General features: G+C 34.5%; 1 protein-coding gene across 3 annotated transcripts in view; it reads right to left on the minus strand.

The window, feature by feature from the left end:
- The window catches only part of LOC129037901 (protein eyes shut homolog), a 359,551-nt gene that overhangs the window by 137,133 nt on the left and 194,999 nt on the right, over positions 1 to 27,419 (minus strand). For 2 of the 3 annotated variants that reach the window (XM_063666300.1, XM_063666299.1), the window contains one exon: positions 3,892 to 4,324. The exons of the other annotated variant lie outside the window; for it this stretch is intronic. In XM_063666300.1, coding sequence (XP_063522370.1) covers positions 4,095 to 4,324 — 230 coding nt within the window. In that variant the 3' untranslated portion in view covers positions 3,892 to 4,094. Of the gene's footprint in view, positions 1 to 3,891; positions 4,325 to 27,419 lie in introns of those variants that run through there. 3 annotated transcript variants of the gene reach the window in all.

A 27,419-nucleotide genomic window follows, 5' to 3' on the forward strand; every position in this document is an offset into this window, starting at 1 on the left:
ACTTTTAGCTGAGATCCCTCAAAATAGCTGTCAATTATCTTTAGAAAACAGAGGAAAGAACTCAATGACTTTTGAAGGCTTTGGAAAAACGGTGGCTATAAACAAGTTTTGTGCTCCTTGTCCACCCACCAACTAGAGGATGTGAAAAGGTTAACATCAGAGAGACCACAGGAGTTTGAAACTTGAAGAATATCTTTGGAGAGTATTGTCTGTGTTCTGTGAGTACCTTAAACTATGAAAGAGGGATGGTGTTCCATCCCCATAGCAAACCAAACTGGGGAGGAAGGGATGTCAAAAAACCATTCACTGTGTTTCCTGTATCTGTTGGAATTTTTATGAAAGGGTGGATAAATGTCTAACTCACATCTAGAAACATAAAGGGTAAGAAACAGTGACTGAAACTATTACCATATGCAAAATGAAAAGAGGGTTGAATTTAGCAATAAACTGTACTTCTAACAGAAGCATGGTCCAACATTATGTGATTCTTCTGGACCCAATAGGAAACTCTAAAACAGAGAGAAAGGAGGAGAAACAGGTTTGTGCTGTCGTAGATCCTGGCTAAGAGGTTCAGTGGTTCACTTGCAGGGTTAATGAGACCCTATCAAAGAGTATCTGCAGACTTCTGTGTGGAGGTTGTCAGCTGGCTAGGGTGTTCTCCACCCATTTTGAGAACTGCTGGTGAGACTCACTAATGGAGGAGGGAATGTTCCTTAAGAAACCACGAAAATGCTCCTATGAGTCAGCTTTGTCTCATCACAAATGAGTCAGAAACACACTTCAGAGTTATGTCTGTAAAGTAAGACATTTTTCTGTCATATTAACTGTTTTTCTACTATTACCAACTATAGAAGGGCCAGAGATCAGGTAACACTAGGTAAACAAAAATAAAATAATCCAGCCAAGCATTCTTTCCCATTATAGACTTCTTCTCTGTAGGGGGCCTGAGCTACAGAAGGGGGAACTTGATTTTGAGTGGGGTTTGCATTTTGATTATAATATTGAGTTGGATATAAATATTAATGAATTAACACTGTAGAGGATAAATTTACTTCAGAACATTTTTATGACTTGAGAATGACAAAAAAAAATTCTATTTCATTCTAGTGGGTGAGAGAATGGATATGCACATTGAGCCAGGAGAAAAGATTTAGTACAACATTTTAAAATTTTTTTCCCTGAAATTTTTACTTGTCCAGTGAACCACTTAGCTTTGCTATGGGGTACTGTAAACTTCATAGCACATACAAAATTATTGACTTCAGTATCATTTCTTGGAACTTAAAACTCTCAGAACTCTGGTGTATCAGTCAGGATTTGATCAGGAAAAGAGAAGCCACCAGGTAAGAAAGAGTCCAATCCCAGGAATTATGGGTATTAAAAGAAAAACTTTAACAAATTAACTTAGCCAAGTTATTTGAGCAGAGATACAATTCATGAATCAGAAAGTTCCCGAAACCATTAAAGGATCAGAGACCCTCATCCAGCAATGCGGACAGGCAATATTTATTGACAGAAAAGGAAGTGACATACAGGAATAGCCTGATTGGTTACAGCTCAACATTTGCCTTATCTGAATGTATCTGAGTAGTTTTCAGCCTGTGACTGACTTAAAGCTAAGATGCTATGGTTGGCCTAGACTTTGTTACTTGTTACAAGAATTCACTCTTAAGTTGCAGTTTGCTTACATATTAGGTTAGGTTACAGTTTGCTATGTATGCTATGTACAGAGGCAGATTTAAGCCAAATTTAATTTAGTTTATCAGAAAAATTGAATGTATCATGGAAGTGATGGAGAAGTGAAAGTCAGGTATCTCAGCTGCATCTGGTGGGTTTCAAAAGCTTGCCCAGAAGTCACTGTGAATTTTATGACTCATGAGGGGCTACCACAGATTATTTCACTCTGCAACGCCAACAGAAGTAATTCTTAAGAAGCACCATCTTGCTATCTCAGCTACTTAGAGCAATCAAGTGGATGATTCAAGGAGCTTGCCCATAGATATGCTTGAAGCTGCAAGAATTAACAGCTGCTCCTTCTATTCTGCCTTCCGAACTGCACAAGTGCCTCATTGACAGACTCTAACACAGAACCACAAAGGGCAGAAAACTCAAAGAAAGGTTCTTGAAAAGGGTGACAATGATTCCAAGTTCCCAACCAATAATGCAGCACAACTAATTTGGCACTTCTTATTTTGTCCCTTTTCCCTTATGACTTTTTTTGTAGTGATGTATTTTACTATTTTACTGCTATTATGTTGCTCTTGAAGTCAGGAGTCATACTGATTCAATCACTTGTTCACTTATCCATGCAGCGTATAATGAGAGCTTTGACTATTTTTCAGTCTCTCAGGCTCTGAGCACAAGGAGTGACAAGATACAACTACTCAGAAGTATGGTCTTATAATTCACACTTATTTGCAATGAGAAACAGTCAAGTGTTTACTGAGAGTCCATGAATGAATAAACATATAAATACACATTTTTCATATGTGGACAGTAAGCAGTCCTTTATCTCTGGGACAACAGAACGTTGTATCTAAAGGAAGACTTTAAGAAGATATTTGAAGATGAGGTGCTGCCATTGATGTGTTAAATGTACAAACTAAAAAATTGGGAACATAAATTGAAGTATGGGGTGCTTTTCTTGTGCTACACAAAAACAAGTGTTCAATTTCAGTTGGTAATGCTTATTATATGAAGTTTTGAAACAGTTTCATTTTATGTATTTTTTAGGGCAGATATCACCATATATCACATATAGAAGCATATATGAAACATGCTTATCACTCAGGGAATTATGAATTGCATAAGCCATACCAAGTTCTTACTCACCACCTCTAACTAGTGTTGGAATGTAGAAAAGAACATAAACTCAGACTTAAAGGGGCAGTGGAGTGGGGTAGGAAGAAATTCTCAAAGTCCAACCTGCATCCAGAGTAAGTAAGTTTGTTGGATGAAGGGAATCCTAGGTGGTGTTTGAAAACAAATTGAATGTATCTGTATGGTCTTTTGTGAAACCAGTTTGATAAATAATTTCCTGATAATCCCAAGGCCTCCTGAAATCTCTCAAGCATATGAAATTGGGGAATCAGGGGGCAAGACTGAGCAGGAAGTGTATGGCCCCCAGTAATAGCTCTCATCTACACTATGTAGCTCTGACTGACTCTGACCTGAATTACTGTTTTCTTCACATATTCAGGTCTTTTTGTTTTCAAATATACTTGATCGCTGAAGGTTAAAAATGTAAAGCACAATTTGTAAATAAAACAGATGTCAAAGGAAAGTACAAAATATCATTAAGTGTATCCGAATGCCAAGTTCTCCAGGTGACAGCAATGTGAAGTGCACAGTTAAAGATGAAAAGAAAATAGCTCAGTTATTTGGGTGATCAAAAGAATATCTGGATGATTAATTACATATTTGAAACTAGAAGACATTTTTTTGTTTCATTTTCTTTTGTCTTTTCAAAAGAAAAAAATGCCAAGGGTTGATATGTCATTTTAGTTAAGGTTTATGAGCTGGTTTTTTTTTTTTTTTCCCCTACAGGTGAAATGGTTAACAGTTTTAGCATTTAAACAGAGCTATTTGAGCTTACAACTAAATCTTCTTGGCATGAAAGCTCTTGTTTTGCTACTCGTGGCTTTGGTCTTCGTAGAAGCTGATTGATTAAAACTAATATGCTCAGAGAATTAAAAATAAAGAATACAAGTAAGAATAACTTTTGACGATGTAGTCTAGTCAGCCAGTTTGTTTCATTTATGTCCACTTTCTACTTCATTCACACTTTTTACCTGATTAAATCCCATTTTCACTTTGTGTTTATTTTTTTCAATTTGATTAGAGTTTCTGAAATGAATACTTAGATTCAAATAACTATCCATAAAGCCATGTGACTGTAGGATTTTTATTCATTTATTACTACTCACATACACAATTATTAACAAATCAGGAAATTTCTACATTTCCCTTGAAGCAAGATACTGTATATTTAGTAAAATCCCTTGATAAATACTTGGAATGGAAGACACAACCCCCAAGTGGTAAAAGTTTTCTAGTTCCAAGGTTTTAGTAAGGAGGACATAAGCTATTCTGTGTTAAAACAGGAGGACGAAAATTTTTTTGCTTCTTGAGAGAGGAATGGGTGTGATAAAAGATAATAAAGAAAGAAAGTACTCAGGAAAATGAAGAGACGATTTGAATAGGCCAAGTGGAACTCCCTGAATGATGAGTATCCAAAATTCAGGTTTAAAATGGTGGTAAGATTCTTCTACTTGATATTTGTCATGTTCAATCAAAGCACTTCCTTCTTCCTCCCATCTGAAATCTTTAGAAAAACCATCCATTTAAAAAGTTTGGCCAAAATACTGAAATTGAAATTTTATCTATATAAATAAGAGATTTCGATGATTGAATAATTGTTTGGTTATTTCTCCTTTTAGTATTTATAATTTCTGATTTTCCAATCTATGGTTTTACATTTTGTATTTTTGTACTTTTTACTTATCATCCAGGAAACATGCTGAAATAAATATGGAGCTAAAGATCACACATATTAACAGCTTAACTCTCTGAGATATCACCATAACCAATGCTAATAACTTATCTTCTTTCAATTTGTAGATAAGAAATACATGCTTTTGTCCATATGCACACAGAACGAATATTCTTTGATATATATATTTTTTTGCCATAATGATCTTAATTTTTACATATAAAATGTTTGTAAAATAATTCCACATGTTTGAATTCAGCTATAAACTTAAAATCCATTCAAAGTTAAAAACTTTAAGATAAAAATTAAAATGTCTTATAAATTTGTTTAAATTCCTTATAGATGCTGGATATGATAACTTTGACAGGGGCATAGTTTGCAAATATTTTCTTTCTGTAGGTTGTCTATTTCCTCTGTAGATAGTTTCTTTTGCTGTGTGTAAGTTCTTAAGTTTAATTAGATCCCATTTGTCAATTTTTGCATTTGTTGCAATTGCACTTGGCATCTTTGTCATGAAATTTTTGTCTGTTCCTATGTCCAGAATAGTACTGCCTAGGTTGTCTTCTAGGGTTTTTATAGTTTGGGGTTTTCCATTTAAGTTTTAATCCATCTTGTGTTGATTTTTGTATATGGTAAGGGGTCTAGTTTCAATCTTCTGCATATGGCTGGCCAGTTATCCTATCACCATTTATTGAATAGGGAGTCCTTTCCTCATTGCTTGCTTTTGTCAGCTTTGCCAAAGATCAGATGGTTGCAAGTGTGTGGCCTTATTTTGGGGCTCTCTATTCTGTTCCATTGGTCTGTGGGTCTATTATGGTACCACCACTTAAAAGTGGGCAAAACACATAAACAGACACTTTTCAAAAGAAGACATACACATGGCCAACAAGCATATGAAGAAAAACTCAATACCCCCAATTATTAGAGAAGTGCATATCAAAACCACTATGAGATATCGTCTCACAGCAGTCAGAATGCTATTAATAAAAAGTCAAAAAACAACAGACGCTGGTGAGGTTGTGAAGTAAAGGGAACTCACATACTGTTGGTGGGAGTATAAATTAGTTCAACTATTGTGGAAAGCAGTATGGCAATTCCTCAAAGAGCTAAAAGCAGAACAACTATTGGATCCAGAAATTTCATTGTTGGGTATATACCCAAAGGAATCTAAATCATTCCACCATGAGGGCACATGCACGCAAATGTTCATCGCAGCACTATTCACAAGAGCAAGACATGAAATCAACCGAAATGCCCATCAGTGACAGACTGGATAAAGAATACATGGTACATATACACAATGGAATACCATTCAGCCATTAAAAAGAATGAAATCATGCCTTTATGGGAACATGGATGGTGCTGGAGGCCGTTATCCTTAGCAAACTAACGCAGGGACAGAAAACCAAATACCCCATGTTCTCACTTATAAATGGGAGCTAAATAATGAGAAGTGATAGACACAAAAGGGGGGCAATAGACACTGGGGACTACTTGAGGGTGGAGGGTGGGAGGAAGGAGAGGATCAGAAAAAATAAGTACTTGGTACTGGGCTTAGTACCTGGGTGACGAAATAATCTGCATAGCAATCCCCTGTGATACGAGTTTACCTATACAACAAACCTGCAAGTGTACTCCTGAACCTAAATTAAAAGTTTAAAAATAAAAATAAAAATAAAAAACAGTGACAACACCAAAGACTGATGAGGATGCAGGGAAATTAGATCAGTCATACACTTCTGGTATATAAACAGGTACAGTCATGTAAACAGGTACAGTCACTCTGTAAAACAGTTTGCCAATTTCTTAAAAAACCAACCATGCAACTACTACATGATCCAGAAATTGTACTCCTAGGCATTCAAACCCAGAGAAATGAAAATTTGTGTTCACACAACAACCTGTACACAAATCTTTATGGTAGTTTTATTTGTAATAGCAAAAAAATACTGGAAAAAAAACCCCTCTAATATCATCTGTAGACTATTACTCAACAAAAAAATGGAACAAACTATTAATACAAGTAATAACCTAGATAAATATTCAGAAAATTATGCTAAGTGAAAAAAGCAAATCCTAAAAGGTTACATATTGTATAATTCCATTTATATACTGTTTTTGAAATTATACAATTATAGAAATTGAGAACAGAATAGTGATTGCCAGGGTTTAAGGAGAGAGCTAGGGGTGGGAGGAAAATGATTGTGACTATGAAAGGTCAACAGGAGGGAACCTTGTGGTGATAGGAATGTTTTCTTTATTAGCTTTATCAATGTCAATATACTGGCTGACATTCTACTATAGTACTGCATAATATTACCACTGGGGGAAATTGGTTAAAGACTATGTTGAATCTCTGTATCATCTCTTACAATTGCGTGTGAATCACAATTATCTCAAAGTAAAAAAGTTTAATTTAAAACAATTTTTTAAAATTAAATAGACCTAATTTATTCATTTTAAAAAATTATATTTTTTCCAGACTTAAAATATAGATTATGACCAAATTGTTACATATTGACCATTTAATATAGGTTGTACCATCTCTATTACATTATTATGTATGTATACAATATGCCTACATTTTTATAGTTTTTAAATTTTGTTTTCTGAAATTCATCACTTCTGAAATTTTACCACACTGCCTGATCATCTTTGGAAATAGGGATAAAGAGAAAGTAGATTAGGAGTGCGATGTGAAGGCAATGGATATTATTGACATTTCCATTCTTCTGTTTAGGTTTCTAAATCAATTGAAGGAATTAAATGACATATAATCAGTATTTAATGGCCTAACTGAGACTTGGAGCCATGTTTCCCAGAATCCAGACTTTTGTGCCACTATTTATTAGTAAAGATTCTTCTTAAAGCAAGGCCAATACTGAGCTACATAATTGTGTTGACTTATGTACTGTTAAATTCTAAGTGATCCAACAGGTTATATTTTAGACTACCATCTATACAAAACAGAGCACAGAGAGCAGATTCCATACTGTGGATCACAGTTTTAGAATATTGAGTAATCCTTTGAGTAAAGAAAAAAATTCTTAAAACATTTCTTTCTGGTGAAATTTTGAAGCCTTTTGCAGGAGATAAATAGAAATACCTAGATTAAAAGGAAATAACTACAACAAATTCAAAGCTAAATATAGAGATTTACTGAATATTTCCACAGTCAACAAATGTTTTCAAATTTGAAACAGAAACATATTTAATGAGAGCTCCTGGGCTTAATATATGGCCAAAGTTCTATTGTCTGTTTTAAATAACAACCAAAACAGGAATAGAAAAATAGAAATGAGTAAAACAAAATCGAAGTTGATATGCCAGGCCTAGGGGCCTTCTTCTGTTCCTTTACATGCAATGCTTTTAATGAAAAAAGACAATGCCTGCATGTCAACTTTTGCAAATAAAAATATATGGGTTTTTAGCAGTCCTACCAGTAGGATTTCAGAGGCATTCTTATTTCCCTGACCATATACATTCTGAAACACTTTGTTTTCACACGACTATCCTTGATATCTTGATATCTTAGGTAAACAAGGTGTTTTTCTTTCGCTAAAACAAAGCAATGTTTTTGAACTATGGCTACAATTCAATTGAAATATGACTGAAATAAATGCTTAGGGTAAATTAAGAAAGAAACTTTTGTTTATTATTTTAATATTTCCTACATACAAAAATAACATATAGTAAGCACATCTTATTTTACATATGATATTTAATAAGGAACCATAAATAAAAAATAAAATTTAAAGGAAACCCAAAGTATATGTTTTTTGTTATACAACATTTTACCTATAGCTCCAATAGAAAATATAGAAATTTTTGAAAATTTTAAATGTAAAGACAAGGGAAAAAGAGAAATCACGGGAGAGTACCAATTTACTTAAAAGTTATCATTTAGAGAAAAACATTCCGTTTGCTTAAAAATTGAGAATTATTTCATTTGGAGCATCATTACACAAGACAGATTTCTATATATAAGTATATCACATATATATGGATATAAGTATACATAGACTCACAGAACCACTGTCCCAGGATCTGTAGAAAATTGGGTCATATGGCAAAATATGAATTCAAGTACAACATGTCAGTAATTTGAATGACTCTAAGAAATAATCTGGAATACATTTTTCCAAAGTTTGAAAATTGATTGCTGTATATTTCATGTTCCTCCAGGTTTTCACTTTTACCACTCTCCTTCATGCATTGACAGGTATTCTTGTTTTATTCCTCCCAGAATCTCCTCCCCTATATCATTTATCTACCAGGGACTTCTCAGTCCTCTTTTCACTTCTGCATCCCTGCATGTTCCTTTATCCCCTTTTCTGTTACAATCTCTTATTACATAGTCTCCTTTATGGCTCTCAATTCCAGGGTTCTTCTATTCTTTTTCTCCCTCATGACCTCACCCACTTCTTTAGAGCCAGTAGCCTAGTAGGAGGCTCTGTCCAGATGTTCCATGTGGATTCAAATTCATATGGCAACATTTAACCATTATTTCTCTCCTAGAATGTGTTTTGCTTTGAATCTTTTAATTTATGTCAAACATTGAACTAGTCATTCATGTCAAAAATCTGATTTTTCTATTCCCATTACTTATTTAGTACCAAGTGCTTTCACTTTGAACACTGTCTTAAAAACGTCTCCTCCCACCAATCTCAGCCACCTTAGTCAGCCCTCAGCAACTCTAATTACTCCTGGGTAATTTAATGAGGAAACAGCTGCTACCAGCCTCCTTTTGTCTTCTTCAGCCCATTTGTGTATTGCCAGTGTACAGAGCCTTCTAGGATAATAGTCTGGTCATGTTACAGATTTGGTGAAAATCTTACAACGCTGCTTTATCAAATCTGTTCTATTGAAAAGTTGTTCTATCATCAAAAAGATATGGAAATTTGTGATAAACAATAAATAAGTTTCTTATATTACAATGGGAATATGTTTTCTCTTTCCTAGAGCAAGACATAACAATGGTATACAGAGTTTTTTGAATCTATTAGATCCTAAAAAGGTTTATATTTTTGTTCAAATTTATGTATCCTCCCATAAAACACTACACAGAACCAGTGTTCCCTAGGGCACATTTTGGAAAAATTAGGTCAGGATTAAATCTGACATGCTTTATATGTACAAAGAAGGCTCTGAACAAAGTAATCCATGCCTAACTCTTTGTGTCCTACTCATGTACATCATTCAATGGCCTGGCCTCAACAAACTTTGTAGTTCTCCAAGTATGTCACAGCTCTCTTTTTCTTCTTTGGTTAAAATGCTTGATATCCTATTAGCAGTCTGTTGAATATCTGTTTATTATGATATACCAATTCATACACAATCTTCATTCTTGATCATATCTTGATATATTCCTCTCTCTAGTGAAAGTGGTCATTATCCCATTTGTACCATTCTCCCAGACTTAATTGTGAAGATGAGAACTAGATTAATCATCTTTTTAATCCGTATACTCTAGTGGAGTCCCAAGAACACTGACATTAAATAAATGCTTTTTCATTAAGTAAATGACTGAAGTCCAGTTCAACATTTAATGGACATCTCTTATGTGCCACCTACTATAAGAATTAAAAGATGAATGATGCTTTTCTTATGAATATAATTATAGTACGTATTTTATGAGATTGTTTTGGTAATTAAAATGAATGACTGCAAAGCATTTAGAACACTGCTTGATGTATTATCAGTGCTATATGAGTTTTTGTTAAAATAAAATTTAAGAAAAGGAATACTAGAGCTCAGCTGTCAAGGAGCTTATAAATCTAAAGCAGAAAATAAGTTTGCGGACTTGCTGATTGTGCCAAGCAGAACACGTTAAGTACTATAAATAAAGTTTTGAAATGTATGAAATGAAGATGGAGAAATAAATTCCAGCAGAAAGAATTGAGATGGAAACTCAGAATCCAATGTTAGTGAAGAAAAAGATTCTGTAAGTAGAAAGCCAGCTACAGAGTGGCTGGTCACTTGAAATTTGTGCATGGGTATTTCTCCTATTGATGAGGAGAAGCAAGAAGTATTCAACCTTAATTGTCCCAGTCATTTTCATATGCAGTCCATGTTTAATGTTGAACTAAATTCTAGTATTTATTTTACTTAAGTCATATGCAAAACAGTCTTTTTAGTATAGTGATTTTTAGTAAAGTGGCTGCTTCAGTATAATTATCTACCACTGATAAGTAAAATAAGTAAACCATTATTTTTTAAAAGTTTAGCCAAATGCTTGTTTCAGACACTTAGATAATAATTTAAAAGTACTAAAATATCTAGGATTTTCATTAAATATTTAATGAACAAGAGACTTAGTAAGTGAAAAGAGTAGATGTTAATATAAGTCTAATAAAATATCTTTGTTTCTCTATTCCTCTTTCCAGACAGATACTCTTACATGTTTATATCTGCAGGACATGTGTTCCTAGAGTTATGAAATATATTAAAATTTTGTGTGGTAACAAATATTTTCCAGAAATAATAAAATTAGAAAATAAACATATATGCAATAATTTTACCAATTTTACAATTATAGGATTGATTTAATAACTTGGAGATTTATAACATGATATTATTATGAGGTTTTCTTTATTTTTCTAAGTTAAAAAGCATCACTTGATATAAAAATATTAACTAATGACTTTGTTTTTGTGTTTGGCTGTTTTTTACCCTTCTAGTGACAAGCTACTAGGGATATAACAACTCTTTATTGTTAAGCTTCTAATAATCTTGAAAAACATCACCTGGCTAGGGAGGAAGGAGTCTAAAATTGTCTCATTAAAATAATCATTTGGTAACTTTTTAAAAAATTTTCTTCAAAATCAAGCAGAATTACAGCACACAGACTCCAAAAGCTAAACGTGAGTACATCCTTTCCAAATCTAATTAATCCACAATTTGTCACAAGAAATTTATTCTACTTATATTCATTTTCTGAACAATCTCCGCCACTTTCCGGTTCTTCTGACACCCCACCTACAACCTTTGATATGCCGGTAAAATTGGAGAGATTGCCACACTATTTTGTGATTAAGGGCAATTTCAAAAGAAATTGAGTTCTCATGCTATAGAGCAAGAACTTACCTAAAGTAGTCAAGAAACAAGAGGAACCAGAAACTGTTTTACATGAGACAGATCTCATATTTTTAAATATAGTGTACCACTTTCTTAATAGGTAAAATTAAAAGAAAAATATAACTTAGGATAGAGAAAGTCCTAAAGGACCATTACTCCCTCCTAAGAATAACAACAAAATATAAAAGTTACCAGCGCAAAGAAGTCAATTAGCTAATGGTTCCTATTATCCCTGGCAGAGAAACAGGAAAGAGAGGATTTTGTAGTACGCCTGGGATATATTGTGTTATGTATTAATAAAATTGATGAAAAATTGATTTTTTTTTTTTTTTGAGATGGAGTCTCGCTCTGTTGCCCATGCTGGAGTGCAGTGGTGCGATCTCGGCTCACTGCAAGCTCCGCCTCCAGTGTTCACGCCATTCTCCTGCCTCAGCCTCCTGAATATCTGGGACTGCAGGTGCCCGCCACCACCCCCAGCTAATTTTTTTTTTTTTTTTTTTTTGTATTTTTAGTAGATACAGGGTTTCACCGTGTTAGCCAGGATGGTCTTGATCTCCTGATCTCCTGATCCGCCCGCCTCAGCCTCCCAAAGTACTGAGATTACAGGCATGAGCCACAACGTCTGGCCAATAAAATTAAATTTTAAACTAACAATTAAAATTTTAATACATTCAGAAATATTCATGCAGGGACTGTGGTGGATTAGAATATCAAGGCACCCTTGCTATGGTGTAAGTCTACCCATTGGAAACTCTTTCCCATGGGCCTTCATTGAGCACACTGAAAGTATAGAGTCTGGAGTCACACCAGTGGGTTGAAAAAAATTCTTTCAAGTCCTCTGGGCCTTTATTGCATCCATTGCTGCAGTCTCAAATAGGTGGGCATAAAGCAAGACAGGTAAGATAATTCTACCAGGCAACCAGGGTTTTTATGCAATTGTCTCCAGCAGCTGTCCAAAGTTTAGAAACAGGCTTCAGGACAGGCAAATATCTCTTGAGGTTCAGAAAGTCTGGGAGAACTAGACAGCAATAAAATTTTCCAGTAACCCACAAAGTCATCACCCAGGCTACAAAGCAGAGAATGATGTTCTCGAGTTTGGAAAGCTGACAGCTATCTGCAAAATATAAAAAAAATGTGATTTTAATCTTGCTCAGATCCCAAGTCTTGCTGAAGACATCATAATCTCATTCTCAAAATACTTGAAAGCTGTGATCAATTGACTCGAAATTGCAACAAAACTGAGAACCATTCTACTTGCAGATTAGGTTGAATCAGGTTCCCTCAGTTTGGCAAACTAGGAAAATTACAGGAAACATTTGAAATATTCTAGGCTGGGCGCGGTGGCTCACGCCTGTAATCCCAGCACTTTGGGAGGCCGAGGCGGGCAAATCACGAGGTCAGGAGATCGAGACCATCCTGGCTAACATGGTGAAACCCTGTCTCTACTAAAAATACAAAAAATTAGCCGGGCGTGGTGGTGGGCGCCTGTAGTCCCAGCTACTCGGGAGGCTGAGGCAGGAGAATGGCGTGAACCTGGGAGGTGGAGCTTGCAGTGAGCTGACATTGCGCCACTGCACTCCAGCCTGGGTGACAGAGTGAGACTCCATCTCAAAAATAAATAAATTAATTAAATTAAATTAAATATTCTAAGGAGAAAATTTTGTTTACTACAATGTTTGTGATTCTTTCACACACAATGTTCAACATATAATAAAAAATTATGAGTCTCTTGAAGAGACAATAAAATATGACCCATGGTCTAAAGAAGAAACAGTCAGTTGGAGCAACCCCCTATTTTGGATTCAGTTGCTGGAATCATCTTATAGGGATTCTCAAATAACTGTGAGTACTATGCTAAAAGATCTAAAGAAAAAAAGGGGACAATATGTGCAAAGACAAGGTATGTCAACAGAGATTGAAACTATAAAATTAATTCTGATAGACAAGCTAGAAACTTAAAACAATTCATATTAGAAATGAAGAATGTATTTGAAGGGTTTAAAGATGAAAATCCACGGAGAAGATAAGTGAATCTGAAGGCTTTCCACAGTAATCGTCTAAATCAACATAAAGAGAAAACTTATTTAAAAAGATCAGAGCATATGATATCTGTAAAATAATGACAAATAGCTTCTCACACATAATTACAGCTAGAGATGGAGAAGTAAAAAAGAGTGGAACAAAAGAACTACTTGAAGAAGTATGTAGTGATCATTTTCTAAAATTGATGAAAAGCATAAATCTATAGTTCTGAGAAGCCAGCAAACTACAAACAAGATAAAGTCAAAGAATCAATCATCTATGTACATTAAAATCAAACTGCTTAGAAGCAAAGAAAAACAGAAAAAATAAAAGCAGCAGGGTTGATAAATCACATCTTGACACCAATGATAAGAATGACAATTGACTTAAGAAACATTGGGGCTAGGAGACACTGGAACGAAATCTTTAAAATGCTAGGAAAAACTCTGTTAAGGATTCTTTACCTATATCTATGTTTTTCAAAAAGAAAGAAGAAATAACACTTTTTAGGCAGAAGAAAAGCTGAGATAATTTGTCTTCAGCATATTTATAATATAAAAATTACTAAAAATACTTGTTTAAGCTAATGTAAAATTGTATCAGACAAAAATCCAGAACTCCAGAAAAAACTAAGAACCCAAAAAAGTAAATATATCATTAAACTTAAAGGACATTTTCCATAACACATATATACACAAACATAACTACATATGCACATGCATATGCATATGTATTTAACATAATTTTAAAGATGGTTGATTGGTTAAAGCAAACATAACAATGTATTATAGGGTTTATGTTACATGCAGAAGTAAAATACATGACAAGAGGACAAAGAGAGGTAAGAATATACAAAACTAATCTATGGTATTAGAAATCATGAAGTTGTTGGGGCAGGGGTGGGTTAATTAGAAAAGTGGACAAGAGAATTTTGCTATAATGGGAACATTTTGTATTTTGCTTTTTGTGTAAATGGGCATATAAAATTGTCAAAAATCATCAAACCTAAACCCTTAGATCTCTACATTTTATTTAAATTATAAAAATAATATTAAAAATAAAAATTGAATGCATACAAATTGCATGATGACCATATTTATTTTCTTCTTTCTTGTTTTGGTTTCAAGGCATTTAAATTAGCTACTAAAGTTTTTTTTTAATTTGAATTTTTACTTTTCTTGGTTTTCTTTACCAAATTTTCTAAAATGAGTCTGTTATCAGAGAACATAAATATAATCTGTTCTATGTGAAACGAACAAATGAATAAAATAATAGCATTGCCTCAGCAAGAAGAAATCTTGTTTCTCAATAAGATCTTTCAGTTTACATTAATCATTCAATAAATAAGCCAAACTAAGCCAAAAATCTTAGATTTTATTTTTTTCTGTATTTTTCTTTTTCCCTTTTGCTTTCATTCTGCTTCTCTGATGATTATGTACTTTCTTGTCATTATTGCTCTTCTTTTTCTCTTTTCATTTGACTTCTAATCTTTGGCCTTAAAATAGTTTTTCATCTGATTTTATCAACTAATACTAAAATTTGGCTGTTCCAATTAATTATTTTGCAACTTTGTTAGACCTAATTCTGATACAACAAAATTTTCTCTCAATACATTGCTTAATTCAACACATTCTGAGGAATTTAACACCATCTTTTTTTTTTTTCAATGGACAGTCATCAGGGAATTAGCCGATAGTGAGCTAGTGATATTGGCAAACTGACATAACAATATGACTGTTCAGGCCTTTCCAGACATCCAATTTCCACACAAAGGTGCATGCACACACACATACACACACATACACATAACAGCTATATTTTTCTCAATGAATCTCCTTTTTGGGTGTATCTACTAAACTTCCTCTTTGGTCTTGACTGTCCTCGTTCATTGTCTTAGTTTGAGATGCAGCTGATTCTACTTAGTTTTATGCTTGCATCTGACCATTGATTATCTTGCCTTCCCAACCATTATGGGAGTTGGCATTTTTAGTCTCCCTTTCTTTGCACCCTAAACTCACCAACTCCCAAATTGTCTTGGAATATTCTTTGACCAATATTGAACAAAAATTCTTTTTAAGTCTGAGAATAAGAATTTTTTAAATTTGACTTTAAGGCCTTAGAATACTACTGTTTCTCTTACCTTCTGATTAATACACTCCTGAAATAATCATGAAATCATAAATGAACAAATCGTATTATGTCAAACCAGGCATTAAGTAACTCAAGTTAAAGAACAGAATAACATGTATTTGGGATACTAAGTTGTTATACCAAAAATAACCTTGGGTCCACAATCACAAAATTAAAATCAGCCAGGCACAGTGGCTCACGCCTATAATCACAGCAGTTTGGGAGGCTGAAGCGGGAGGATTGCTTGAGCCCAGGAGTTTGAGAACATCTTGGGCAACATAGTGAGACCTTGTTTCTACCAAAAAAAAAAAAAAAATCAGCCAGTGTGGTGGTGTGTGCCTGTACTCCCAGCTACGTGGGAGGCTGAGGTAGGTGGAATGTTGAGCCTGGGAGGTCGAGGCTGCAGTGAGCCATGATTGTGCCCGCTGCTCTTCAGCTTGGGCAACAGAGCCAGACCCTGTCTCAAAATAAAAAAAAAAGAAAAAAATTCAATTAAATCCATTAAAACATTGATGGATTAAAATGATTTTTCTGTAGCTTTTAAGGGAGTATGCTATCTTAAGTAGTTAACCATTTTTTGTCATTTTAACTTATTTAAATGTCAATATTAAGTTCAAGAACATTGATATAAAATATCATCTTAACCTTAGATTAAGACTTGCATTATTATATTAATCATTTTACAACTTACTTCAAGACGTAGTTTTATTTTTAATTCATTGTTTTATTAGACTCTGATGAGAATACAAATTTTTAAAAAGTTTGTTTTCTAATACCATATATCAACTATATGTTATTAAGCATAATTTTAGCATCTATTTTTATATAAATATGTCAAAAATCATATGAAAAAGCAAATTAAAGGGTATATTTTCATTCATATCTTTTTGATAAAAAACTATATGAACTAATGATAAATAATTTATTATTCTGTATGAATAAACTTCTTTTATCTGAAGTCCTCTTACCTGCTTCGGGAAAACAAATGTAAGGAAAAAAACAAGTAAAACAAATGGAACAAAACGGGAAAATAAAAAAGACCTTCCTAATAAACTATGTAACAGAGATCATTCACCTTAACTGTCAGCAGGAATTCCAGAATAAGTCATTTATTCAGTGATGGTAACTTCACAACATTATGACAATTATAGGTACTCTCTATTACATGGTTCAACATTGAACCTCAGCTTGAGTTGAGTCAGTGCATTGGAGTAGCAAAATAAATAACTGTGACATTTTGAAATGTCTGCATATCACCAACATATGCATTGATTTTTCATTTTAAAAGTCTACCCTTTTTCCAAATTAATCTTTATATTTTCTTCCTCAAATTTGGGTAATGCATAGGGCTACATCCTACTTGCTTGAAAAGTGAATGGAATCATTCATATAGTTATAAGAATCTCTACAAATAGAAAAGAAAATTTAGTAAAAGAGAGAGAAATAGCATTTACCATTTGGCTTATAATGTAAATATCATGCAATGTCCTTAGTTGAAGACCTGTACTTATTAACAAAATATATATATATATATAATTATATTTATTTCTTTACATACATAAAAATATCTATTTTTTAAATAAGTATAAATCTTCAGCCAATCAGATTATATGATTTTTAATAGACCACTTTGTCCAAGAATCTTTTTTCTCTCAATTAATATACATTTGTTTATGTATTAGAGCTAAATGTATGTGTCTCTTTGTAAAATTTATTTTGTTTAACACATGGATAAATCAATATATTCTGACTTTTTAAAAAGTCAATTTTGTTGATTCCTATTTCTTTGACAGTAAGACATATATTTTTATTCATATGGCTTTTCTCTCAAAATTTATCACTCTAATATTTAACTTTGCCTTTTATAGCTGCTCAAAGTTACTTATTAGACTTCCACTTAACGCATAATCTCTCTTGTAGGGTACACCTGAGTATTTTTTAGAGACTTCATGATGAGTACTCGGTTGTCCCTAAGTTTTTCTAACAATTTTGTTATTTTACCTTTCATTTCTTCTTCTTAACCCTCTTAAATGAAACTTCCTATTTGTGATAGACTTATTGTTTTGTTCTTGACTTTCCATTGCAACAAACTCTGGGGTAATATTTTTAAAAGAATGTTTAGAAATCAAATAGGAGTTGAGCTAACGATGAATGAGAACATATTTTCATTACATGTTTGAGGAATAGATTTTTCACTGGGTAAGAGATCCCAGGCACAATTCTGGCTAACTAAAATATTCGCTTTAGCTACATAAGGTAAGACATTTAGTGTCAGGTCTATACCATAGACGTCATGATTAAACAAGCTACTAAGTGTATAGCTAGGATGCATTAAAAAATTGTTCAGGAAATTTTTGGCAGAAGAATATTATCCAGCATCAGATTTATGAGGATGCAGTAAAAGATAAAGATTTTGGCTGGTGCTCATGGTAATATGGTCTAAGGGAACCAAGGTTTTATTTTAGCTTGAGGTATGTTGATGTAATACCTAATGGTTATCAAATTTTTGTTTCCAGGAATAAATGATTTAGACAAATTAGTTCATAATTCATTAGGAGAAAAATATATTGCTTAATATCTATTGATAACTAAAGTTGAATAACTTTTAATAACTTTGATTTCTGAATTGATCATTGGTATTTTCTTTCTGGAGCCAGAAATACGCAAATTCTGTAATTGGTAACGTATGTATATTTAGTCTTTTATAAAGATGGCTTTCAAGGTTATTCAAAACCGTATAGTGTTTTTGCTTTTCATAATATCTATGCCCTTAAATAATATTCTGTATGCTTATTTGAGATTGTTCCTTCTATTAGGTCAAGATTTTATAAATTTCAAGGACTCATTATCCTGCTATAGTACAGAATACATTTGAAAGACCAGTGGTGATAGTGTTTTTCACCCAGATAACAATACTAATAAATTATTTACTAAGTGTGCTTATTGTGTCCAAGGACTGCAATAAATGCTCAGCATGCATCTCCTTTAACTATGATAAAAAAATCTATAATGGGTTTTAATTATGACCATATTACAGATTTTTTAAATGAGGCTTAGACAACTTAAAGAAATTCCCATTATCAAATGGCTAGTAAGCGTAGAACTAGGATTATAAAACAGATCCATTTGAACTCAAAATCCATGTTCTTTCTACTCCACCAGGAATAACATATCTAGTAATTGTGCTGCTAACCTTTTATGATGCTCATCCCCGCTGAGCCCAGATGTGCTCTAAATTAGTGCTCTTGTGTTCAAATGAATCACCTGAGAATCTTGTTAAAACACAGACTGTCATACAAATGTGGAATCATACAGTAATTGTCTTTTGTGACTGGCTTATTTCATTTAGCATAATGTCCTCAAGTTCTGTGCATGTTGCAGTTGTTGTTTAATGGGTATAGATTTTCAATTTTGCAAGATGAGAAAGTTTTGGAGAGTGGCTTCATGACAATGTGAATATACTTAACACTACAGAACTTCACACTTAAAAATTAAGTTAGTAAATTTTGTGTTATATGTATTTTACCACAGGTTTTAAAAGTAGACTCTTAGTGGGGTAAAGGCTCCTGTCTGTAATATGAGCATTTTGGGAGGCCCAGGTAGGAGGATCACTTGAGAACAGTTTATGCCAGCCTGGGAAACATAACAATACCCTGTCTCTAGAAAAATAAAAATAAAATAAAAAAATCATCTGGGTGTGGCAGTGCACATCTGTAGGCCTAGTTACTCGGGAGGCTGAGGTGGGAGGATAGCCTGAGCCCGGGAGGTTGAGGCTGCAGAGATGATTGTACCACTGCACTCCAGCTTGGGCAACTGAGTGAGACCCTGTCTTAAAGAAGCCAGAAAAACAAAACAAAAAAATGGAATCTTATTTACTGGGTCTGGGATGAGCCCAAGGTGATGCTGATGCCACTGGTTTGTAAGCACCCTTTGCCATGCAAGGATATAGGTATTTTTCTCCAGGGTGACCTCTAAGAAACCACTGCCATTTGATTTGAATTGACACATAAGATATTAATAAAACATATTGAGTTTTTGCTATCTACTATACTTTCTTTCCAACTAACATGTATGTCCTCATTCACACTAGTAGGACAGGTGAGCAAAAAGTGCCCATTGCTTCTGATGCCCTTCAATTTCCTAGACAGTTCAGATTCTAATAATGTCTTTGGCCTTGGAAGCAATTTTGTCTGAAACTTCTAAAATAATTGTGTCCTGAAATACCTTTTGTGATATCTGTTGAAAAGTTTCCTCCTACCCTGACAGCTGAGAAGAGAGGAAACATTTCCAAGCTGCTGCTACATATCAAAGAGCCTGTCTTTTCAGCTTCACTGACAAGTTGAATGATTTTCCGGAGTCTGAGAAAATATCAGGCAAAATCTTTTCCAGATAAAAAAGCTGCTGTCAGCTGCCTGCAGCTGAGGAAGCAACTTTAAATCCTGTGGGGAGAATTTCTATTGCAACCTCAATCCCAGATTCCAGCTTCTGTCTTACATCCTTTTTTGGCTTGACTCTGCTCAAGGAGCTCACCAAACTAAGGAAAAGAAAGTTAGCAGGACCTACGGGTCCCATCTTCACACTGCCAATCTCAAAGTTTTCTCTTGAGGAAACCATGCTAACAGCCACCTGTTCAGAGAAGCAATGTAAGGTGATTATTTATACATAATCTATTGTGCTTTGTAGCCCCACCCTCACATGATAAAGCCAATAGAAATTGATGCTGAGGTCCAAGTACAGATTTTTCCTTTTTTTTTTTTTTTTTTTTTGTGATGGAGTCTAGGTCTGTCACCCAGGCTGGAGTGCAGTGGCACAACCTTGGCTCACTGCAACCTCTGCTTCCCGGGTTCAAGCAATTCACCAGCCTCAGCCTCCTGAGTAGCTGGGATCACAGGCATGCACCACCACACCCAGGTAACTTTTTGTATTTTTAGTAGATACGGGGTTTCGCCATGTTGGCCAGGCTGGTCTCGAACTCGTTACCTCAGGTGACCCACACGCCTCGGCCTCCCAAAGTGCTGGGATTACAGGCATGAGCCATCATGCCCAGCCTACAGGTTCTTCTAATACCTAATGGAAGTGTCCTGACATGACAATTTTATATTACATGGCAATGTGCTATGGCAATAATATCTTCTGATTTGGGAAGTGAATATGATACAAAGAGAATTAACAGGAAAGCAGAGAATCAAGAGATGCCTTCTACTATGAAAATTATTCCCAAAGCTGCACTGACCTTGAAACTCACCTGTTGCTCCATGGCTGTTAATTTTTCTTTACTTTCCCATGTGTCTTTCCAATATATTTGCATTCATTGGAATAATCCTGAGTTCTCTTGATTTCTTGCAAATTGAAAATGCTTAAACACAGAATTAGTTTTGCCCATCGATCAAGCTTTAATAAATCTTACAGATTCTGGCCTTGACTAAGGCTATGATCTCCACTCCATCAATGACTGGCCTGAGCTGGCTCTGGAGGGGTCAGGCCAGGTCTCTTATTAAGTTATCTTTATAGTTTTCATGGCACCTGTACTCAAGGGCAGCTCTGTTTTGTATTTAGAAATACCTCGTTTTCAAGAAAGATATCTATTTTCATTATTCCTATTATAGTCCCAGCAGCCTTTAAAAAATGTGCTTAGCCAGTCAAAATGATAATCTTGAGATTTTTCTAAATCTACCTTTTTCTCCTACTTATTTGCTTAGAGAAAAGAGTGGTCATCTACCTCTCCAAACTCTATGCCACCACTACTGTGCTCTTAACTTATATTTCTGATTTGTCAATTAGGAATTCCTTCCTCTCTGTTTCATTTTTTTTTCAGAAGCCTCAAACATACCATGTTTTCTATTCTTTCTTCACATATTACCAAAGTATATTTTCCCTTCCCTTCCGTATTTGCTATTCTTTCAACTTTGCTATTCACCTTCCTAATCCATTGATATTTCAGAAAAGGTTCTTTTTCCATGTCTGCTATTTATTACCATGTGGCTTACTTCATCCTACTGAGTCATCATTTCTATATTTGTAAATGGGGATTAAAAATGCCTGCATTTCCTACTTTGCATAGATTTGTGAGAATGAAAGATGGTCGTACAATGGAAATGTTTTGTAGTTATAAAGTTTTACATATTATCTAGAGAACTATCTTGCTTTCATTTTATACACTCAGAAACAAGATATTAAATGAGGAAGTGCTCTCAGAAAGAAAGACCTTTGCATTTAAAAATGTGGTTCATCATTTATATTTATTTAGTCACACACCATTTTAAAAAGTGTCATTACTTTTTATCTGTATGATATATATTATTTTTTAACCTGAACTCTGCTAAAATGCAAAGATAAATAGAAATCAGAAAGCTCTGAATATTAGTTGTCAAAAATAATAAAATAGTCCACCTCTGAATTTTGATGAGCAAATCAACATGTTCAGTTTTCCATCAAGAAAGAAAAATAGCTGTTTCATTCAAATACATTTTTTATTTATATTATATTAATATTGCTGTCACAGTGACCATTATGACTTAATCTATGTAAACATCATCTAACAAAATGTACCTGAGAACTCTGTTTCATGCTTACCAATTTATTCTGCCTATTTAGAAGTTCTATTATTACTAGCATACATAGTTTATATACTTCTTCCCTTAGGGAGGAAAAACCTCTCAATTATATTGTTTATTAGCTAAGACAAAAACTCTAGCATTTACCTGAATATAAAGCTTTTGGATAGAGGAGACATATAGTTTAGTGGGAATTTTGGGCACCTAAGATTTATTGCCAGATATTCTTGTTAACTTATTTGGTCTACAGTGATTGTGAAAGTATGTTTTTGAGCCTTGTCCCCTTTGCCATTCCAAAATTGAGATTAAAGCAATGCTCAATTTTACATTTAAGATGAATACAGTATGATTATAAAATAACATATATAAAATGACCAAAAATTAATAATTAATTGTCTGATGTGGACTATTCAAGCACATCAGACACCTAACAAATAGGCTAGATGAGCATCCTTCATGAAAGGAAAGTTAGCATCTATATTTTTAAGGAGGCATGTGATAATAGGAACTACAGAGCAATTACTTTGAGAGTGCTTCTACTGTCACATTTTAAAAGAGGTTCTAATGCAAGATTTCTGTTTCATTTCTTATTTTTAATTTTACCAAGAAACCCTTGAATTTGCAATTGTATACCACAAATAAACGCATTAGGTACAAGTGCCTCAATGTCCTAGGAAATTGATGTCTTAGTTCAAAAGGAAATGCTGTTATAGCTTTATAATTGAGTCATATAATTTCCATGGTTGAGTAGATGTTGGCTTTCACTGGTCCTTGTCCTTTAAAGTCCACCACCTGACACATCACCACAAAGAACAGGTAATTTATTATTTTTTATTGCCATTAATTTATAGCTTTAAGTTTCAAAGGAGAATTATAAGTTACCACAATACCTGGAGCTTAAGTTTCGTATTCCCCTTTGACTGCTTAGGATAATCTAAATCACCAGAGATTAGAAAAGAATCATGAAATAATGTTCAAATTATGGAAAAACAGACTTTAACAAACAGTATTAAAATGCAGGCAAATTATCTTAGTGGATTATTTATTTCTGACAGGTTTGCCTATATTACAGTTAAAGAAATTGGCTTTTTTCCTAGATTTATAATGATTTTATTTATAGAAAAAATATAATGGGACAAATTTTCTTTGGATCTAAAATTTTTCTTAAAATTCAAAATTCAAATGATAGTTATGGTATTATAAATTTAGATTCTAATTTATTTAAAATGTTGCCACCTCTGAAAATGGCTTAAAGGCTCTATCACAAAATGTTTGCTAGTAAAATTACTACAATACAATCTAGCTGTATTAACACAGAGCACCAATCAACTTTACCAAACACTATTTGCAAATAAACATTTGTAATCAAGAATTTTGGAGACTTAAAATCCATCTCACTTACACACTAGTTATTGGACTTTGAGGTCCAGAGAAGAAAATAATTTATCAGTTTCCTATCCTGTGATGTGTGAATAATAACAGGCATATCATAGAAACTTGTGAGGATTATCCCTCTTACATTCATATGAAAACTAAAGTCTAGAGAGGCTAAGAGATCTAAGGTATCACAAAGAGAAAGTTGTAGGTTTAGTATTCAAACTTTATACGCCCTGCTCTAAAATGCTACATTTTCCTTGATAAGCACATAATCACATACAGAGTTTCAGATTATTTAATTTCTTATTCATAGAAAGAATATGTTGGATGTATAAAACATATCTCTTAGGAATTATTATCTACAAAACGGGTTTTAAAATAACTCCAATCACTTAATAGGTTGAGTTGTTTTGGAGGGTTCACCAGTCCCTATAATTCTTGCAGCTTACTGCCATTTGGGTTTCTGAGACAAAACCACAGCCTTCTACTAGATTTGACAATTTTTCTTTTTAACCTGTACACTCGCTAAGAGAATACAATTTGGAATAAGTTCACAGAAATAGGTATAATAGTATATGTAGTTGCACTTTGTTTCAGTCAAGGCACAACCAGGGAAAGAAAGTATTGCAATTAAGTGAATTCAGATCAAAGATTTGGTTAAGATGGTAAAGAAGGAGCTGAGGACCAATCAGAACACAGTAAAGGAACCTAGATATTAGGAACTGCAGGAAACCATCTAGCCCTCCTAGACTGGAGAGAGAAAAGAAAATTGTGGTGTCATTTGAAGCAGCACCAGTCCCTGAACAGAAGCTGGAGTTGGACACATGGAGGACATGTAGTTACTTTAAGAATACCCTTCAAAAAATCAATGAAACCAGCAGCTGGTTTTTTGAAAAGATCAACAAAATTGATAGACCGCTAGAAAGACTAATAAAGAAGAAAAGAGAGAAGAATCAAATAGACACAATAAAAAATGATAAAGGGGATATCACCACCATTCACACAGAAATACAAACTACCATCGGAGAATACTATAAACACCTCTATGCAAATAAACTAGAAAATCTAGAAGAAACAGATAAATTCCTTGACACATACACCCTCCCAAGACTAAACCAGGAAGAAGTTGAATCTCTGAATAGACCAATAACAGGTTCTGAAATTGAGGCAATAATTAATAGCTTACCAACCAAAAAAAGTCCAGGACCAGATGGTTTCACAGCCAAATTCTACCAGAGATACAAGGAGGAGCTGGTACCATTTCTTCTGAAACTATTCCAATCAATAGAAAGAGAGGGAATCCTCCCTAACTCATTATATGAGGCCAGCATCATCCTGATACCAACGCCTGGCAGACACACAACAAAAAAAGAGAATTTTAGACCAATATCCCTGATGAATATCAATGCAAAAATCCTCAATAAAATACTGGCAAACTGAATCCAGCAGCACATCAAAAAGCTTATCCACCATGATCAAGTGGGCTTCATCCCTGGGATGCAAGGCTGGTTCAATATATGAAAATCAATAAACATAATCCAGCATATAAACAGAACCAACAAGAAAAACCATATGATTATGTCAATAGATGCAGAAAAGGCCTTTGACAAAATTCAACAACCCTTCATGCTAAAAACTCTCAACAAATTAGGTATTGATGGGACATATCTCAAAATAATAAGAGCTACCTATGACAAACCCACAGCCAATATCATACTGAATGGACAAAAACTGGAAGCATTCCCTTTGAAAACTGGCACAAGACAGGGATGCCCTCTCTTACCACTCCTACTAAACATAGTGTTGGAAGTTCTAGCCACGGCAATCAGACAGGAGAAGGAAATAAAAGGTATTCAATTAGGAAAAGAGGAAGTCAAAATGTCCCTGTTTGCAGATGACATGATTGTATATCTAGAAAACCCCATCATCTCAGCCCAAAATCTTCTTAAGCTGATAGGCAACTTCAGCAAAGTCTCAGGATACAAAATCAATGTGCAAAAATCACAAGCATTCTTATACACCAACAACAGACAAACAGAGAGCCAAATCATGAGTGAACTCCCATTCACAATTGCTTCAAAGAGAATAAAATACCTAGGAATCCAACTTACAAGGGACGTGAAGGACCTCTTCAAAGAGAACTACAAACCACTGCTCAATGAAATAAAAGAGGATACAAACAAATGGAAGAACATGCCATGCTCATGGGTAGGAAGAATCAACATCATGAAAATGGCCATACTGCCCGAGGTAATCTATAGATCCAATGCCATCCCCATCAAGCTACCAATGACTTTCTTCACAGAATTGGAAAAAACTACTTTAAAGTTCATATGGAACCAAAAAAGAGCCCACATTGCCAAGTCAATCCTAAGCCAAAAGAATAAACCTGGAGGCATCACACTACCTGACTTCAAACTACACTACAAGGCTACAGTAACCAAAACAGCATGGTACTGGTACCAAAACAGAGATATAGACCAATGGAACCGAACAGAGCCCTCAGAAATAATGCTGCATATCTAAAACCATCTGATCTTTGACAAACCTAACAAAAACAAAAAATGGGGAAATGATTCCCTATTTAATAAATGGTACTGGGAAAACTGGCTAGCCATATGCAGAAAGCTGAAACTGGATCTGTTACTTATACCTTATACAAAAATTAATTCAAGATGGATTAGAGACTTAAATGTTAGACCTAAAGCCATAGAAACCCTAGAAGAAAACCTAGGCATTACCATTCAGGACATAGGCATGGGAAAGGATTTCATGTCTAAAACACCAAAAGCAATGGCAAGAAAAGCCAAAATTGACAAATGGGATCTAATTAAACTAAAGAGCTTCTGCACAGCAAAAGAAACTACCATCAGAGTGAACAGACAACCTAAGGAATGGGAGAAAATTTTTGCAATCTACTCATCTGACAAAGGGCTAATATCCAGAATCTACAATGAACTCCAACAAATTTACAATAAAAAACCAAACAACCCCATCAAAAAGTGAGCGAAGGATATGAACAGACACTTTTCAAAAGAAGACATTCATGCAGCCAACAGACACATGAAAAAATGCTCATTATCACTGGCCATCAGAGAAATGCAAATCAAAACCACAATGAGATACCATCTCACACCAGTTAGAATGGCAATCATTAAAAAGTCAGGAAACAACAGGTGCTGGAGAGGATGTGGAGAAATAGGAACACTTACACTGTTGGTGGTGTGTCCAGAATTGGTGGGTTCTTGGTCTCACTGACTTCAAGAATGAAGCCACAGACCCTCGCGGTGAGTGTTACAGTTCTTAAAGGCGGCATGTCTGGAGTTTGTTCCCTCTGATGTTCGGACATGTTCGGAGTTTCTTCCTTCTGGTGGGTTCGTGGTCTCGCTGGCTCAGGAGTGAAGCTGCATACCTTCGCAGTGAGTGTTACAGCTCTTAAGGCAGTGCATCTGGAGTTGTTCCTTCCTCCCAGTGGGTTCATGGTCTCGCTGGCTTCTGGAGTGAAGCTGCAGACTTTTGCGGTGAGTGTTATAGCTCATAAAGGCAGTGTGGACCCAAAGAGTGAGCAGCAGCAAGATTTATTGCAAAGAGCGAAAGAACAAAGCTTCCACAGTGTGGAAGGGGACCCGAGTGTGTTGCCACTGCTGGCTTGGGCAGCCTGCTTTTATTCTCTTATCTGGCCCCACCTACATCCTGCTGATTGCTCCATTTTACAGAGAGCTGATTGGTCTTTTTGACAGGGTGCTGATTGGAGCATTTACAATCCC

Source organism: Pongo pygmaeus, chromosome 5, assembly GCF_028885625.2.
Source record: "Pongo pygmaeus isolate AG05252 chromosome 5, NHGRI_mPonPyg2-v2.0_pri, whole genome shotgun sequence".
Taxonomy (NCBI): domain Eukaryota; kingdom Metazoa; phylum Chordata; class Mammalia; order Primates; family Hominidae; genus Pongo; species Pongo pygmaeus.